This window comes from Lactuca serriola, chromosome 4, assembly GCF_051521515.1.
Source record: "Lactuca serriola cultivar US96UC23 chromosome 4, Lser_US96UC23_V15, whole genome shotgun sequence".
Classification (NCBI taxonomy): domain Eukaryota; kingdom Viridiplantae; phylum Streptophyta; class Magnoliopsida; order Asterales; family Asteraceae; genus Lactuca; species Lactuca serriola.
The window spans coordinates 357004004-357024378 of record NC_136411.1 but is presented as its reverse complement, the minus strand read 5'-3'; the positions used below and the strand labels follow the sequence as shown (position 1 = coordinate 357024378).

At 35.2% G+C, this 20375-nt stretch overlaps 1 protein-coding gene and 1 non-coding gene across 2 annotated transcripts; one reads left to right on the top strand and one right to left on the bottom strand.

Moving 5' to 3' along the window:
* Window positions 1-9476: 9476 nt before the first annotated feature.
* LOC145099697 (uncharacterized) lies at window positions 9477-10019 on the bottom strand. The gene has a single exon (XM_079037223.1). It carries the CDS (start codon window positions 10017-10019, stop codon window positions 9477-9479), a length of 543 nt encoding a protein of 180 aa, XP_078893349.1.
* Window positions 10020-11088: 1069 nt separating this feature from the next.
* On the top strand, window positions 11089-11195 carry LOC145049029 (small nucleolar RNA R71). Its single transcript, XR_013683150.1, has one exon. It is a non-coding gene; the product is annotated as a small nucleolar RNA R71 (small nucleolar RNA).
* Window positions 11196-20375: the final 9180 nt, after the last annotated feature.

Genomic DNA, 20375 nt, shown 5'->3' with positions numbered 1-20375 from the left:
AGAATTTTACCATAACCCTTGCATCATTGGTGGGTAATGCTTGTGCTTCCGCCAACTTTGACACATAATCCACCACCACTAGGATATATTTGTTGCCCTTGGATGAAGGAAATTGTCCCATAAAATCCATACCCCATACATCAAAGATTTCACGGGCTTGAATATTTCTTTGGGGCATTTCATTTCTTGCCGATATATTACCCGTTCTTTGGTAAGCATCACATTTCGTTACCTGAGTAGCAACATCTTTGAAGATAGTATGCCAATAAAAACCAGCATCAAATACTTTTTTAGCAGTGTATTGTACCCCATGACGTCCTCCTGTTGTTCCATTATGGCAATGCTCTAATATATCTCGAATCTCCTTGCCAAAAACGCATCTCATTATGATTCCATCCGCGCAACTCCTAAAAAGATATGGCTCATCCGAGAAATAATATTTAATTTTTGAAAAGAGCTTCTTCTTTTGTTGATGAGTGAGGCCTTTTGGAAGGTAATCACCATCCAAGTAATTTGCAATATCCGCTTACCATGGTTCTTCATGATGGGTTATGGTCATAAGACATCCTATGTGCTCACACAAACCCTAAAGCTTGGATCTAGGTTTCTCTGTTGTACATACTTTGAATCCAAGACTTTGAACCCTAATTCTAGCATATGGAAATCGGAATTCACATGTAATTAGGTTTAAGAACATACCTTGATTGTTATATAGCAATAATAATCCAATTCCTCCTTGAATTGACCTTGGAAAGCTGAGAGTCACAAGTGTCACTCCTCTAATGGCTTACAAACACCATAAGCAAGTGGAGAAGGTATAAAGAGAGAGGAGGGAGGTTAGAATTCGTCCTTAGGACCTCTTGGGAAGGGTTGGACGAATTCCTAAGCCCTAGGGGGTTTATATAGGTGTAAAGATTAATGTTTTAGTCCTTATCCTTATCTAGTTGCTTGTCCACCAAGCAACCATAAGATAAGTCCTAGAAACCCTTATCCTAGTTGAATTCTAAGGGATTTATACCTCAAATTCGTTCACCATATATATAAGATAATCCTTACCTTATATATAAGATGTTATCGTCTCACCAATCACTCGTGATACAATTCATGGAGTGATCCAAATGAGTGTGGGTTTGATCCAATGCTCAAATCATATTCATAAGCACTCATGAACGTTGCAGCAAACATTTGCTTATGTCTAATACTCTTTTAGACAATCCACACACCAATTCACGACAGTCTTCATTCATATCTACTTCCAACATATGAATGATTGTGGCTCGTTTGAATAATTCGATTATTCTTAATAAACTCAATTATTCTGGAAGTCAAAACATGCAAATGTGAAACACAAGAATAATACTAATCCCATATGGCCTCAACCCTTTGAGCATAAATACAACACCTTTTATTTATCACCATATTGATTACTCATTATTTGTAGTTCCGGGTAATCAACTTCTTACTTGAATTACAACACTTGTCCCATGCTCCTAGCATGCACACAATGTTTACCTATGGTTCTTACTTTGTGAAATAGATCATATTGAACACATTTCCAATCATTCTCATTTCTCAACTCCAAATCCTTTTTCCATAAGTGAAAGAATATCAAATTCTTGCTACTTATAGAATATGCTAGATTCTAACATTTTATGTAATGATCTCTTTTGTAATGTCACTGCACCAAAGTCACAAAGACTATTGCCAATGATATTACAAAGTCCTCTATCGGAGATTGTTATAAGACAATTCCATAGATGTGATGTCTCTCACTCAAAGTACTTTCTTTGAACATCCTTTTGCATAGAAGTTTCTAATCTAGTAATAGATTTCTCAATATTCAATTCCCAATATGGACACACTTCCATATGTTCCATATGACAACTCATTTTTAATAGAATCTTATCTATTCGTAATGATGTCGATATGGTCCATCCAATATGGAAACATTTCCATATTTTCCAATACTATACTTCCAACTACTCACAAGCGACCAATCCTCGTCGAACTTTGATTGTCCTTTGATAGTTGTTTAATTATTTTAGTCAAAACCAATTCTAGTCCCTTTTCCCTCTAAATGCGCTCGACATTTGGAAAATTTTAGAATGGTCAAACATTAAAGCATTTGCAATCGATCCTATACCCGAAGCGTATGGGACACGACGCATAATGTTTTATTAGCTATGTTCTCAAAATTCGAATTGTGAAGAGGGATGCCATAATCATAATCGAAATTTTAAGAACACACTTTGTACCTTTGACTAAATTTTATTAACATTTCTCAACCTAAACCTTTAGATTTGAAATGAAGCATAATATTCTCTCCCTTAATTATAGCAAAACAACTTTTCAACTATTGCGACTTTGCAAAGTATGACTCATGTTTTCTATAATTAATATTGCTAACCTTGCAATACTTTCCTTAATAATCATACAATCATAACATTTATGCTCCCACTATCATGATGATTATTATAAAACATAACACTTATGCTCCCACTAGCTTCGACATGTATTCATAAACATCTTAACTTTCAGAAAACAATACTTATTGAATTTCTTAAGTTCATGTTTTTAATACTTAGTGCTTTGATAATCTTTTATCAAGGTTTCTTGAACTTATACACATTTTCCTTCGATAGTTCATATGTGTGTCTAAACAATTAAGACTAATTGCCAAACCTCACAATTCAAATTATGGAAAGGGATGCCGTAACCATAATTGAATTCGAGAATGCAATTTTACAATCACTATCTTCTTAAAATCTGTCTTAGTGAAAGCATTTCCTCACAATCATTTTCATGAAGGAAGAAATTTTATGACACTTAGATTTGAGCGGTGTATGTGTTCCTATCCATGTGAATTTATTAAAACCAAAGTTTACGACAAATTCAAACTCATATGGACCGAACCTTTCTTAATCTTGATTTCTTGCCTTATGGTAGCACAGCTGCCCACCATGTCTTCCAAGTAGTTAAGCAGCTCACCCTTTCCTATCAATGTACCTTTCATTGATTAAGGTGCTTTGCCTTTTATGCGTTCAAAATGAGAACTCATAGAACTCACATGCATAATTAACTTGATTGGATTGGCACATAAACAAAATAATGTCAACACGATAGGTTGTAAAACTCAACTCGTGTGCTAGTGATGATCGATAAGGTTTATTTGATTTGTTCTTGAAACCTTTCAAGACCATTAAGACTCCCACTGACTGCTTGACATATAAGATTCTTTTGTCAAAACATTTCTTGACAAACAAATATTCAAGAGTTAGTGTAGCTTTTATCAAAACTCTTCATAAATTTGTCCCAGTTGATCTTTGTCTTATCCAAGACATCACAACTTTCCATATTTGATGAATGTTATAAACCTTTTAATACTTGTCACTCATTGTCACAATCTTAACTTTAAGACTTGTCATTGGAACGAAGTATGATAGACTTCTCGATTTAACCATTTCTTCAATCCTTTATTCCTCTTCTTAACCATACAATTGTGCTAAGATTTACTTAGAGGATCAATTGAGATATGGTTCTTAATCATTAAGACCTATCATAAAGCATAAAAGGTACTCTCCCTTCTACTTAGAATGGAGAAACTTTTATCTTTCTGCCTACCTGATTCTTCTTATTCGTTCTGCTATTGATCTAAACCCTTTAATCAATTCAGAATTACGCTTAATCTTGTAAGTATAATCATATTACTAAACCTTTAGTAAATCATGTCGAATATTTTTTTTGTTACTCTTATGGTGGACTTGATCAACACGCAACATTGTGTGCTCGATCTCTTAGTCCTTCACTTGACACTTTGTCAATGAATTTGTCTAATTTCCAAATATGAAATTTCTCATTCATCGTGCAACCAAGTTGCGTGATTCCAAATTTCTGTCCAATTGAAACTTTGGGCGATGAGAAACTCTCCCTATTTGGTAAATTATCAACTTTCCATAAATAACACAATAAGAACCAAATCCATTATTGCTAATAATAGAAACATTTTAACATCAATTTTTCATACACGCCATTGCAAGGATAAATAAATAAAATTTAAAATCAAAATTTATTTTATTGCGGAAAAATTTGTCCTTACAATGCAATTCATTGAAAAACTTATGCTAATACATCTTTCTTAGCAATCAAACTCTAACTCTAAGTAGTAGCTTAAGAATCTAATCTTTGAGAAATACGATCGAAATTCATTCCTTCATGGTTAGATTCTGCTCACTTCTTCCTTTAAGCTCCCTTTCTTTTCTTCGATTCTACATAACATCAATTGTAATCTTATCACATTATGTATTAAGAATCTAGAATGAAGCTTAAAAGAGTTAGTCAATGGATTTTACCTATATTAGAGCCATACGTTTCGACTCTCCCATCTCTTAGATCTCTTAGGTAAATGGGGCTGCTTCGTCTCCAATGCCCTTTCTCTTGGTAATAAAAGCAAATTGACTCTTTTAGAGCATGACATGGAACTACTTTAGACATTGCCTTTCTTTTATGATCAAACTTTTCGATCATAGCATGTCTTTCGTTGTCATTGTCTATATCCATAGAGGTCTTGAAGGCAGATTCACCAATCAACTTTTGCTTTTCTATTGCGCCAAACCATTGCTGATTCAGCAGCAATAAGTATATAGGTGAGATCTATAAGGGTCACGTCGTGGTTCATCATATAGTACTCTCTTACGAACTCACTATACGAGTTAGGAAGTGACTGAAGAACCCAATCAACAACCATTTCCTCACAGACAACGGATCCCAACATTCTTAACCTATCAATGTGTGACTTCATCCCTAGGACGTGTGCACACACCGACTTTCCTTCTTTATGTTTACTTGCCAAACGGGTTTGAGTGATCTTGAACTTTTCAAGCCTTTGAACTTGTGGGTTAGGGAGAATAATCAGAGGAGGAGGAGGAAGTGAAGCATGATCTCTTGTTCCTCGATCGAATCGTGGAATATCATCTTCATGTGGAATGCTTGTTCCATGGGATTTGGGAAGACCATAGTTGTCAAACTTTGACATCTACAATACGGGAGAAAAGCGAATTCAAGTTAGTTGATTTATTGAGTCCTCAGTAAATCACCCAAATGAAATACTAAGGCTAGGACCCAACACAATATTCTACAACTCGGGAGAGGGATGCCGTAACCCTAATTGCAGAATATTTGAAGGTAAGTGAATGACGATTCACTAATTTCCACCACGAAAAACGAAAAAGAATTTAAGTTTTAAATCTATGAAAACTCCTAGGTCCTTTGAGATTCATTGAATTTTCAGTGGCATGTTTAAATCTCGATATGCCCCTTTTGTTTGTGACTGGGATGCCGAGGATCACAAAGCGGGTGTGAATAACCATGCAAACTTACATGGTGCCCTCACATGTTACGGTCGCCTATTCGATGTGCCGGTAAACCACACACGCTCCACCGAACTATGACAAACATTGAGTCACCCTTTGCTACCTTTGCTTAGACCCATTTAGTGTGCCGGTTAACCACACACGCTCCACTAACGTCTTCGCAAGGGCACAAAGTGTAATTTCATGGAATTGCATCAATTCACTTTTGCCTAAGTAACTAAGATTGGGAATTATATGAGAACATTTAGTTACTTTTATACTTCATTATACTTATAATGGAAGGTTTCGTCCTATCCTACCCGTTCGGCTAACGACCCTCCACTAGTCAAGAGTGCGGTGGGTAAGAGTGGATACCCATTCAATCGCCATTTTATAGGCAATTTCCTTAAACACCCCTTATAGACCAGCTTCGAGAATGAGGCCTACTAACGGTAAGACTGACTTTTACTCATACATATATATAATGTTAGACTTTTAATGTTATATATAGTATAGGGTGTATTTTATACTTTCAAAATACTAGGTGGTCTAATTTAACAATTATACTTTTAATTCAATTAAATTGTAAACCTAAACTTTTATGGATTTATTAAACCTCTTTTAATTATACACCTTAATTAAAAAAAATATAAGGGTGTGATGTGAACTTTTTCAAAACAATACTAGAGTTTTAGAATTTAACATTCCTAATTAAACTTTTAATCAACTTTTAAATTCCAAAACTTGAGGGAAAGTTTTGAAACATTTCAACACATTAGGGTTTAGAATTTAAATATGCATCAAAATTAAACTATTTAATCAAAATTTAAATTCCAAACCTTGAGGGCAAGTTTTGAAACCTTTTTCAAAACATTAGGGTTTCAACTATTTAAATTTCAAAACAACAAAACTTTTGGGGTTCAAATTTAAACTATAAAACCTAAAGGGCCAAATATGAAACTTTTCACAACAACAAGGATCAAATAACAAATAATTCAAATTAACATTTAATCACATAATTATCCATATTTGATGATTTCTTGCAAAATAATTTATCAATTTACTTAAAATAATTAATCAATTATCTTATAAGGAAACAATTATCTTATTAATTGATAAATATCTTCAATTAGATTAAAAATATAGTCAAATATATCATATAATCGGATTAATATTAATCTAACATGATAAGGTAATTATCCCAATGCAAAAACAGCAAGAAATCCCGAGATAAACACTATCTGACGCACCGACTCGCCGAGTCACCCTCTGGAACTCGCCGAGTAGGTCTGACTCGCCGAGTCCAAGAGTGACTCCCCGAGTCAAGTCGAACAGTGAGGCCAAAACACGATTTTCAGTTACATCAAGCATCAATACAATAGAAACCAATCATGGCTCTGATACCACTGATGGGTTATGGTCATAAGACATCCTATGTGCTCACACAAACCCTAAAGCTTGGATCTAGGTTTCTCTATTGTACATACTTTGAATCCAAGACTTTGAACCCTAATTCTAGCATATGGAAATCGGAATTCACATGTAATTAGGTTTAAGAACATACCTTGATTGTTATATAGCAATAATAATCCAATTCCTCCTTGAATTGACCTTGGAAAGCTGAGAGTCACAAGTGTCACTCCTCTAATGGCTTACAAACACCATAAGCAAGTGGAGAAGGTATAAAGAGAGAGGAGGGAGGTTAGAATTCTTCCTTAGGACCTCTTGGGAAGGGTTGGACGAATTCCTAAGCCCTAGGGGGTTTATATAGGTGTAAAGATTAATGTTTTAGTCCTTATCCTTATCTAGTTGCTTGTCCACCAAGCAACCATAAGATAAGTCCTAGAAACCCTTATCCTAGTTGAATTCTAAGGGATTTATACCTCAAATTCGTTCACCATATATATAAGATAATCCTTACCTTATTTTGTAACTATCACATAATTACAATTCAGCCCCTCTAGTTTAATTAATTACACTTGATCACAAAATTAATTCTTAAATAATTATTGACCAATATTAATTAAACAAATATGATTTCTCCTTTAATATATTATTCTTATAACATATTAATAAATCATAATATCCTCTCTCTCTTTATTTATTTCTCCAATCAAGTTGCTTTGGTGAAGGCAACCCAAAAGGACCATGCACCATCGGGTCAAGTACATACCAAAATAGTTATGGACTTAGACACTAATCCAACACTTCATCCACGATCACCATCAAATATTCTTTTGGGAAGCTATCTTTAATACCCATACTGTCTATCTCTTCTATTTCTGGATTTTCTTGTCAAGAAATATGGTCAGCAGCTAGATTCTCCATTCCATTCTTATCCTTGATCTCGATGTCAAATTCTTGTAGTAAAAGCACCCATCGGATAAATCTGGGCTTTGCATCCTGCTTGGCAAACAAATACTTAATAGCAGAGTGGTCAGTGAAAACAATTGTTTTAGATAAAATGAGAAAAGGGTGAAATTTGTCAAATGCATACACCATGACTAATAATTCCTTTTTAGTTGTGGTGTAATTTTCTTGGGACAGATTTAAAGTTTTGCTTGCATAATAAATGGGTCTAAAGTGCTTATCAACCTTTTGGCCATGCACGGCCACACATTATTTCGAAGGGCATGTTCCAATTCGGGTCTATAATGATCAGGGCATTAGGTAATTTTTCTTTTAAAATCGGAAAAGCCGCTAGACACTCTTAAGAAAAATCAAATGGTGCATCTGTTAAAAGTAATTGAGTAAGAGGTCTAGTTATTTTAGAAAAATCTTTAATAAAACGGCAGTAGAAACCCGCGTGCCCTAAAAAACTTCTAACCCCCTTCACATTAGTTGGTGGAGGTAATTTAGCAAAGCTTCAATTTTTTCCCTATCCACCTCGATCTCCACCTTGGATACCCTTTGACCTAGGACTATTCCCTCTTTAACCATAAAGTGATATTTTTCCAAATTTAAGACTAGATCGGTCTATTCACATCTGGCAAGCATCAAGTCAAGGTTAGTAAGACAATTATGAAAAGAAGAACCGTAAACAGAAAAATCATCCATAAAAACATCCATAAACTTTTCCACCATGTCGTGGAAAATAGCCATCATGCATCTTTGAAAGGTCGCGGGCGCATTGCATAACCCAAAAGGCATGTGGCGATAAGCAAAAGTCCCACTTGGGCAAGTGAAAGTAGTATTTTCTTGGTCAATTGGGTCTATGGCTATTTGGAAGTAACCCGAAAATCCATCTAAGAAATAGTAATAACTATGGCCAGATAATATTTCAAGCATTTGATCAATAAAAGGAAGAAAAAAGTGGTCTTTACAAGTGACATCGCTTAGCTTTCGGTAATCGATGCACACTCGCTAACCGGTTACCGTTCGAGTTGGTATGAGCTTGTTCCTCTCGTTTATCACTACTATCATCCCTCCTTTCTTAGGCACCACATGAACATGACTAACCCATGGACTATCGGAAATGGAATATATGATTCCTGCATCTAGAAGCTTGACTACGATTTTCTTGACCACTTCTTGCATGTTTGGATTCAATCGCCTTTGATGTTGCACTACCGACTTTGCTCCTTCTTCAATGTTGATCTTGTGGGAACAATAAGAAGGGCTTATCCATTTAATGTCGGTGATTTTCCATGCAATGACATTTTTTCTCTTCTTTAAAACTCGGACTAACTCTTCCTTTTCAGATTTGGTGAGGTCAGAAGCTATAATTACAGGTTTTTGTTCACCCTCTTCAAGAAATGCATATTCCAGATGACCAGGTAGAATTTTCAGCTCTGATTTCGTGTTTTGTATGCTGAACACGTCGAGTCCAGTGAGGGGACTCATCGAGTCCAGGTCAAAATTTTCGTTTGATCGTGTTTTTTTGAACGGAATCGTCGAGTTAGTGGATGCTACTCGGCGAGTCGGGTTTTTAGCACTTTTGATTAATTAATTATATTCAGCTTCCACAAGCAGTCTCTCTATCTCCATCAGGTCTCTTTCAGCATCAAATTCATATTTAAAGGTAATGGTGGACTTCCTTGGCTTGTCTTCTTTCCATTCTTCCATTAATTCTTCCAACATATCAACCAAGAATGTTGTGTCATCATTATACCTTGCATGCTTCATTGTTTAATCAACTCCAAATGTAACTGATTCATCTCGCACCCGAAGAGTAAGTTTAGAATCTCGCATATCTACTATAACACTCAAGGTGTTGAGGAAAGGTCTTCCAAGTATGATCGGGACTTGAGGATCCGCTTCCATATCTATTACTATGAAGTCCGCGGGGAACACAAACTTATCAACTTTCACTAATAAGTCTTCGCATATTCCCCTCGGAAATGTCAACATTTTATATGATAAGTGAATTTCCATTCGAATCGGCCTTGGCTCCGGAAGGTTTAACTTCTTAAAGAATGAATATGGCATGAGGTTCACACTTGCCCTCGAATCAGCCAATGCATGTATAGTTGCTAAATTTCCGAATTGACAAGGCAAGGTCAAACTACCTAGGTCACCATTCTTCTTAGGTAATTTGTTCAACATGGCGTCTGAAAATTTTTCATTTAGAACCACCTTCTTCACTTCTTCCATCTTCTTTCTATTTGTAAGAAGCTCCTTTAAGAATATGGCATATTTAGGCATTTCTGCAACCGCCTCTATGAATGGCATATTAATTTGAAAGGCTTTTATGTGTTCTAGGAACTTTTGGTAATCAACATCGTGCTTATCTTGTCTGGTTCGACTTGGAAATGGAAATGGAGGCTGATATGGTTTAATATGAGGTTTATTTTTCTGTTCAGGTGGGGGACTTGTCGAGTCCGTGTCTTCGACTCGACGAGTCGCATCGAGATTTTTCGATTCTTTGTTTTCTGCATCTTCCTTTTGCACCAATTTAGGATCTTCTTCCTAGATAGGGGCCAGAGGAGTAATTATCTTCCCACTCCTAGTTGTCATTATGTTTATATGTGCGCTTTTCGGATTATTTTCGGTATTACTAGGAAGTCCACCCGGTCCTCTCTCTTTTATTTGTTGTGCAAGTTGTCCTAGCTGTTTTTCAATGTTGAGAATAGAAGCTTGCTGATTCCTATCTAATGTTGCTTGATCTTTCATCATTATTTGGTTCTCTTTCATTAAGTTTTGTTGCTCCTTTATTGCAGCATCAGTATCGTTGTGCCTTTTCTCGGATGCAACTGCAAATCTCGTAAGAATATCTTCAAAGTCTGACTTCTTTTCATGCACCAGCTCCTCTTTTTGATAAAATACCCCTTGCTTTTTGCTTATACTTTTCCTATTTGCCTTCTTGTACTCATCATATGGTAGCCATTCTTTCTTGGGTTTGCACCAATCATCATCATACCTACCACCGCTTGAGTAACACGCTTGTACTTTCTGGTTCCCGTTCTCGTCAAGGTCACAATCTTTAGTAAGGTGAGACCCTCTACAGTTTTCAAATCCCACTCTAATGACATGGATGGATTGGTCCATCATAGTCATTCTTCGATCCATGATTTCCAATTTTTTCATCATTGTTGCCATTTCATCCGAAATAGCATTCACCATCCCTCGAGTTGAGTCATTCCTTAGGTTATGATATTCTCTAGAGTGTTTAGATAATTCTTCAATTAGCTCTTTTAACACCGGCGGTGGTTTCTTTGTGAGTGGTCCTTGCGAATCAAGGAGCTGCCTAGTTGTCATGTTCACTCCATCATAGAAAATGGAGACTTCTTGTTGACTGTTTAGATCATGATGTGGGCAATTCCTTAGTAAGCCTTTGTATCTCTCCCATGCCTCATAAAGTGACTCGTCAGCTTGTTGCTCAAAATTTGCTCTGGCTTTCTTCAAAATTTCTATTTTTGACGGATGCAAAATTGATCAATAAATTCGTCACGCATTTTAGCCCAAGTGGTGATGGATCCTCGAATGAGTGATTTCAACCAATCTTTCGCGGCTCTCTTAAATGTGACTGGTAACATACGAAGCAAAATAGTATCACCAGTTACATTAGGAACATTGAAGTAGTCGGCTATGTCGTTGACCTCGTCTAGATGCTTGTATGTGTCTTCGTGATCGTTCCCGGAGAATGAGATTTCCTTAAGTTGGGCAAGTATGTGGCCCTTAAGTTCAAAGTTAGCAGTTGCAGGAATCGCAAGTTGCCAAGTCCTGGGTCGGTATCGTCACACATCCTTTTTTCCGTTCACCCATGGGAACTTCATTGATGTTAGCCATGGTGTTAATTAGTGAGTTCGCCTTCTAAATTGCTTTCTTATTCGTCTTCAGACTCGTATTCGGTTTATTTTGGAAATGGATTTTCTTCAAAATTCTCAAGCTTGCTTCCTTCACTCTTTTTACTACTAGACTCACCCACTTTCTTGCTTTTCTTCTTCCCAAAGACTGATTTAAGGTCTTTGAAAGGTGATTCCTTTGGCGGGTTAGTGTCTTCAACGGCTTTATCCTTGTTCTTCCTAAGAGCGGATTCCGGATCTTCGAATGCAGGAACCAAAGGTGTATTTGAACCTCAGTTCATATTAAACCTGTTAGAAAGCAAGAAACACACATAGAAAGAACAAAAATGAAATAAAAAACGAAACTGGAAATTTTGCCTTGGACTCATCGAGTAGCTACGACTGGACTCGACGAGTCATTGCTAAAATAGAAAAAAAAGTTTAATCGAAAATCCTAAAAATAGAGAAACTTAAAACTTAAACCTAATAACTAATTTAGTAAAGCAGTAACTTTGTGCAAGATAAATCTCACACAAAGGATCGATAACACTAGCAATTAAAATTTTGAACCGCACCCCGGCAACAGCACCAAAAAATTGATGTGTGTAAACTGCACTATTTTAATCCTACATTTTAAATATAATTTAGACACACAAAAGGCAGTGTACCTGTCAATTGGTGGTATAGTTGAGCAAGCAGGGTATTGAATACAGGAAACAATAATTAAGCTAATTACTAGAATTAGCAAAACCAAGTAGTAAAAGCAAAGGGTTTTCTCTAGTTTTGCAAGACTAGAAACTTAAACAGTTAACTAAAACTCAAATTAAGCAACTAACAGCTAAAGCAATTAAAAATCAACTAAATTCAATAATAAGAAGACTTCTGTTTTGGTTTGGCTAATTCATTCCTATGGTTGATTTTATGGCAAGTGCAATGGATTAATTGTTATTGGCTACCTATTAATGTGATTAGGTTCATGTTCATTATTACTAATCCGTAGAAAACAAATCAATTCAAGCAGTGATCAGTTGATTAAATTAATAAATTTCCTATTTTATTAATTCTGGTTAAGTAAGACTTGTAGTTAGCTAATTAAATTACCAATTCAATTAACTTCTTGTTTATGGTTCGTCACACAAGCTCACACATTAACTTACATATTTTCTAGTAAACCATAGTTTCACGTTCACTATTCCTAGGCATATAACCATGTTTTCACATAAATCATACGAGATAAGTAATCAAGAGATGCTCATGTAGCGTAATATACTTGTTAATTAACAGAAAATAGTTGTTGTTAACACATAAGTGTTGGATTAGTGTTTAAGTCCATAACTATTTTGGTATGTACTTGACCCGATGGTGCATGATCCTTTTGGGTTGCCTTCACCAAAGCAACTTGATAGGATGAATTATGGAGAGAGAGGATTAATTACGATTTATTAATATATTATGAGAATAATATATTAAAGGAGAAATTATATTGTTTAATTAATATTAGTCAATAATTAATTAAGAATTAATTTTGTGGCTAAAAGACATTAATTAAACTTAAGGGACTAGAACTGTCAATTGTATGATAGTTGAATATTGGGCTAATGGACTCCATATTAGAGGGGTGGACGAATTTTATGGGGAAACCCATTAGAAATCATCCTAGGCCTCTAAGGAGGGAGTCCATGGGTTGCTTAGGGCTTAAGCAGTCAAATTAGGGTTTCCTTGTTAGATAACCCTAATAGCCTCACTATTTAAGGATCCCTAGAGCGCCAAAAACGTGGCCAAGAGTTTCCTTAAGGTTTCCACACGTTTTTGGGTGTCTCCTCTCTTATCATTCTTCATCGTCTTGCTCTTGGTGTTTGTGAGCCATTAGAGGAGTGACACTTGTGACTCTAAGCTTTATAAAGCCATTACAAGGAGGATTTGAGTTGTTATTACTATATAACAACAAAAGGTATGTATTCTATTTTTTCTATGATAATTTCGAAAATAGTACAAGCATTCCAGGTTTTTTTTTTTCTGTTCATACAATTGTATAACTAATAGTGAAAACATAGATCCAACTCTTGGGTTGCATGCACACATAGGATTGTTTGTATAAATCTCATCAGTGGTATCAGAGCCATTGGTTTTTGTTTTCAATTAGCTTTTATTCAAATGTATGAACTTGACATATTAGGGTTTATTGCCAATAAACCCTAGCAGGCTAGAATTTTTGAGATTAGGGTTTCCAAACCCTAATTTTCGAAAATTTGAACAAGATTTTCAAATCCTTTCCTTAAGCCCCAAGATTTCGAAATCTAGTTGCAAAACCCCATGATTTTCGAAATTAGCCTCCTCCCCAAGATAAGATCATAAATTTTAGGGATTTGGATTATCCCATATCTTGTGATTATCCTTTAATAGTTAAATATGGTAATTAAAGATTTTAGGATATCTCATCCCTTATTTTTGAAATCTATGTAGAAGTTTAAGGGATTAGGATATCTTAAATGTATAAATGGTAATTATCCTCATGATTTAGATAATCCCTTATGACTTAATTATTAAAATTAATAGTCTAATTCAAGATAATTATTAAATCAAGAGTTTTAATATTTAAAATTTTAATTTAAATGTCTTAAATTCAAAAATTTTAAGTGAGATTAAAACCTAATTGTTTTGAAAAGTTTCAAAATTTGACCTCAAGTTTTGGAATTTAAATTGTTGATTAAAAGTTAATTTTGAAAGTCTAAATTCCAAAACCCTAATTTTGAAAAGTTCAAATTAAACCCTTATGGTTTTATTAAATTAATTAAGTGTACAATTAAAAGAGAGTTAATAAATCCATAATGATTTTGGTTAATTAAAAGTATAATTTAAACCACCTAGTATTTTAAAAGTGTAAAATACACCCTTATACTATGTATAACATTAAAAGTCTAATATTATATATGTATAACTTAAATGCTAGTCTTACCGTTAGTAGGCCTCATTCATAAAGCCGATCTATAAGGGGGGTATAAGGTTATGGCCTATAAAATGGCCGTTTAATGGATGTCCACTCTCACCCACCGCTTCCTTGATTGGTGGAGGGTTGTTAGCCGAACGGGTAGGATAGGGCAAACCCTTTCCATTAAAAGTATAATGAAGTATAAAGTAACTAAAAGTTTTACAAAATTCCCAATCTTAGTTACTTTAGGTAAAAGTGAATTGATGTAATTCCATGAAATTACACTTTGTGCCCTTGCAAAGACGTTAGTGGAGCGTGTGTGGTTAACCGACACACTAAATGGTTCTAAGAAAAGGTAGCAAAGGGTGACTCGATGTTTGTCATAGTTCGGTGGAGCGTGTGTGGTTAACCGGCACATCGAATAGGTGACTGTAACATGTGGGGGCACCACGTAAGTTTGCATGGTTATTCACACCCGCTTTGTGATCCTCGGTATCCCAGTCACAAACTAGAGGGGCATATCGAGATTTAAACATGCCATTGAAAAGTTCAATGAATCTCAAAGGATCTAGGAGTTTTCATAGATTTAAAACTTAAATTTCTTTTTCGTTTTTCATGGTGGAAATTGGTAAATCGTCATTTACCTACCTTCAAATATTCTGCAGCTAGATTATGGCATCCCTTTTCTAGGTTGTAGCGTATTGTGTTGGTTCCTAGCCTTAATATCTCATTTACGTGATTTATTAAGGACTCAATCAATCAACTAACTTGAATTTGTTTTCTCTTGTCAAAGTATGACAACTATGGTATTCCCAAATATCGTGGAACAAGCTTTCCATATGAAGATGATATTCCACGATTCGATCGAGGAACAAGAGATCATGCTTCACTTCCTCCACCTCCTCCAATTATTCTCCCTAACCCAAAAGTTCGAAGGCTTGAAGAGTTCAAGCTCACTCAAGCCCTTTTGGCAAGTAAACACGAAGAAGGAAAGTCAGTGTGTGCACACGTCCTAGAGATGAAGTCACACATTGATAGGTTAAGAATGTTGGGATCCGTTGTCTGTGAGGAGCTGGCTGTTGACTGGGTTCTTCAGTCGCTTCCTAACTCATATAGTGAGTTCATAAGAAAGTACTATATGATGAACCACAACGTGACCCTTATAGATCTCACCTACATACTTATTGCTTCTGAATCAGCAATGATTCGACGCACTGGAAAAGCAAAGTTGATTGATGAATCTGCCTTCTAGACTTCCATGGATATATGCAATGGAAACGAAAGGCATGCGATGATCGAAAAGTTTGATCATAAGAGAAAGGCAAAGCCTGAAGTAGTTCCATGTGCTATTCCAAAAGAGTCAATTTTCTTTTATTGACAAGAGAAGGGGCATTGGAGATGAAGCTGCCTTATTTACCTAAGAGATCTAAGTGATGGGAGAGTCAAAACGTATGGCTCTGCTTTAGGTAAATTCCATTAACTAACTCTTTTAAGTTCCTATTCTAGATTCTTAATACATAATGTGATAAGATTACCATTGATGTTTTGTAGGATCGAAGAAAAGAGAGGAAGCTTAAGGGAAGAAGTGAGTGGAATTTAATCATGAAAGAAATGGATTTCGATCGCATTACTTGAAGATTAGATTCTTGAGCTACTACTTAGAGTTAGAATAAGAGTGCTAAGAAATATGTATTAGCATATTTTTTCAATGAATTGCCTTGTAAGGACAAATTTTTCCGCAATAAAATAAAATTTTGATTTTATATTATTTATTTATCCTTGCGATAGCGTGTATGAAAAATTGATGTTTTGAAAGTTTCTATTATTAGCAATAATGGATTTGATTCTTAATTATGTGGAAATGTCGAGAATTTACCAAATAGGGAGAGTTTCTCATCACCCAAGTTTCAATTGGACAGAAACTTGGAATCATGCAACTTGGTTGCATGATGAATGAGAAATTTCATATTTGGAAATTAGACTAGTTTGTTGACAAAGTGTCAAGTGAAGGACTAGGAGATCGAGTACAAAAAGTTGTGTGTTGATCAAGTCCACCACAAGAGTAACCAAGATATTCGTCATGATTTACTAAAGGTTTAGTAAATATGATTATACTTATAAGATTAAGTGTAATTCTGAATTGATTGAAAGAGTTTAAATCAATAGCAGAACGAATAAGAAGAATCAAGTAGGCAGAAAGATAAAAGTTTCTCTATTCTAAGAAGAAGGGAGAGTACCTTTTATTATGTTTTATGATAGGTCTTAATGATTAAGAACCATATCTCAATTGATCCTCTAAGTGAGTCTTAGTACAATTGTATGTCTAATAAGAGGAATCAAGAATTGAAGAAATGGTTAAATCAAGAAGTCAATCATACTTCGTTCCAAAACAAGTCTTAGAGTTAAGATTGTGACATTGAGTGACAAGTCTTAAGAAGGTTTATAACATTCACCAAATATGGAAAGTTGTGATGTCTTGGATAAGACAAAGACCAACTAGGACCAATTTTGTGAAGTGTTTTGTCTTGATAAAAGCTACACTAACTCTTGAATATTTTCTTGTCGAGAAATGTTTATTGACAAGAGAATCTTATATGTCAAGGAGTCAGTGAGAGTCTTAATGCTCTTGAAAAGTTCAAGAACTAATCAAGAATAAACCTTATCGATCATCACTAGCACACGACTTGAGGTTCACAACCTATCGTGACACTATCTTGCTTATGTGCCGTTCCAATTGAGTTAATTATGCATGTGAGTACTATGAGTTCTCATTTGAACGCATAAAAGGCAAGAACCTTGATCAATGAAAAGTACATTGATAGGAAAGGATGAGCTGCTTAACTGCTTGGAAGACATGGTGGGCACTCGTGTTACCATAAGGCAAGAAATCAAGATTAAGAGTTCGGTCCATACGAGTTTGGATTTGTCGCAAATCTTGGTTTTGACAAATTCACATGGATAGGAACACATACACCATTAAAATCTAAGTGTCATAAGATTGCCTCCTTCATGAAGATGACTGTGAGGAAATACTTTCACTAAGAGAGAGCTTAAGAAGATAGTGATTGTGAAAATTGGATTCTCGAATTCGATTATGGTTACGGTATCCCTTTCCATGATTTGAATTGTGAGATTTGGCAATTAGTATGAATTGTTTAGACACACATATGAACTATCTTAGGAAAAGGTGTATAAGTTTAAGAAGCTTAGAGAAAGGCTTATCGAGGCATCTGGTATTAGAAATCTGAAAGTTCAGCTTATTTCTGAATACATGTCAAAGCTAGTTGGAGCATAAGTGTTATGCTTATATGATAATAATCATCATGATAGTGGGAGCATAAATGTTGTGCTTGTATGATTATTAAGGCAAGTATTTCAAGTTAGCAAGATTAATTATAGAAAACAAGAGTTACACTTTGCAAAGTCGTAAGGGTTGAAAAGTTGTTTTGCTATAATTAAGGGAGATAATATTATGCTTCATTTCAAATCTAAAGGCTTAGGTTGTGGAATGTTAATACATTTAGTCAAGGATACATAGTGCGTTCTCAAAATTTCGATTATGATTATGGCATCCTTCTTCATAGTTCGAATTGTGAGAACGTGACACATTAAATATTATGGCAGATAAAGTATCGTATCTTTATGTAAGACATTATGCATCATGTCCCATACGCTTCGGGTGTAGGATCGATTGCAAGTGATATAATATTTGACCATTCTAAAATTTTCCAAATGTCTAGTGCATTTAGAGGGAAAAGGACAAGAATCGGTTTTGACTAAGATAATTAAACAACTATCAAAGGACGATCCAAAGCTCGCCGAGGATTGGTCGCTCGTGAGTAGTTGGAAGTATGGTATTGGATGGACCATATCGATATTATTATGAATAGATAAGATTCTATTAATAATGAGTTGTCATATGGCAAATATGGAAATGTTTCCATATTGGGAGTTGGATATCGAGAATCTGTATCTAGATTAGAAACTTTTATGCAAGAAAGGATGTTCAAAGGAATGTACTTTGAGTGAGAGACATCATATCTATAGAATTGTTTCTTATAGATATTTGCCAAGTCTTGATGATTTTGAGCTATGACTTTACGAAAGAATCATTGCATAAAATGTTAGAATCTAGCATAAGTAACAAGAATTTGATATTCTTACACTCGTGATAGGGATTGGGAGTTGTGAAATGAGTATGATTGGAAATGTGTTCATCTGATCTATTTTACAAAGTAAGGACCATAGATAAACATTGTGTGCATGCTAAGAGCATGGGACAAGTGTAGTAAAAAATTCAAGTAAGAAGTTGATTACCCGAAACAACAAATAATGAGTAATCGATATGGTGATAAATAAAAGGCGTTTTATTTATACTAAAGGGTTTGAGACCATATAGGATTAGTATTATTCTTGTGTTTCACTTTGCATGTTTTGACTTCCTGAATAATTCATTATTTCAAAATAATTGAATTATTCGAACGGACCACAGTCGTTCATATGTTGGAAGTAGGTATGAATGAAGACTCGTGTATTGGTGTGTGGATTGTCTAAAGTGTATTAGACATAAGCAAATGTTTGGTGCAATGTTCATGAGTGCTTATGAATATGATTTGAGCATTGGATTAAACCCACGCTCACTTGGATCACTTCATGGATTTATCACGAGTGATTGGTGAGACGATAATATCTTATATTCTTGAAACCGAGATGTGTGAGTTGTATCTTGCGAGTCGGTTACGAATTGATAATATGTAAACGCACCAGTAACTTGGTTTCATAAAACATATTGTTGTGTGTGATTCGGTGAGTGAGTGCAAGCAAGCATTGAATCAAAGGTTATCCGTTCCTTTTATCCAAAGTGGGATGAAAGCGATATCTGTGTTCCCCTCGATGATTTAGTGATGACACCTAAGTGCTTGGCCAAGCCGAGACTAATTTGATGTGTTCAATTGTAGTCTGTTGTCAGTCGTCATAAATCGGAAATCGGGAAACAACACATAGACAAAGAGAATGATTTAAATCCATGTCTCAGTCTATACGATATCTATTATGGAGGAATATATGATCTCTTATCTAAAGGATGCGTATCTGATAAGATCAGAGTTGACAGTGGCTTTTGAAAGCTACGATTGCGGATCAGGATCTAAATTCATATGCATAATAGTTATTAGACTTATCCAAGTGGGAGACTGTTGGATTAGTGTCTAAGTCCATAACTATTTTGGTATGTACTTGACCCGATGATGCATGGTCCTTTTGGGTTGCCTTCACCAAAGCAACTTGATAGGATGAATTATGGAGAGAGAGGATTAATTATGATTTATTAATATATTATGAGAATAATATATTAAAGGAGAAATCATATTGTTTAATTAATATTAGTCAAGAATTAATAAGAATTAAGTTTGTGGCTAAAAGACATTAATTAAACTTAAGGGACTAGAACTGTCAATTATGTGATAGTTGAATATTGCGCTAATGGACTCCATATTAGAGGGGTTGACGGATTCTATGGGGAAAACCCATTAGAAATCGTCCTAGGCCTTTAAGGAAGGAGTCCATGGGTTGATTAGGGCCTAAGCATCCAAATTAGGGTTTCCTTGTTAGATAACCCTAATAGCCTCACTATTTAAGGATCCCTAGAGCGCCAAAAACGTGGCCAAGAGTTTCCTTAGGGTTTCCACACGTTTTTGGGTGTCTCCTCTCTTATCATTCTTCATCCTCTTGCTCTTGGTGTTTGTGAGCCATTAGAGGAGTGACACTTGTGACTCTAAGCTTTCTAAAGCCATTACAAGGAGGATTTGAGTTTTTATTACTATATAACAAGAAAAGGTATGTATTCTATTTTTCTATGATGATTTCGAAAATAGT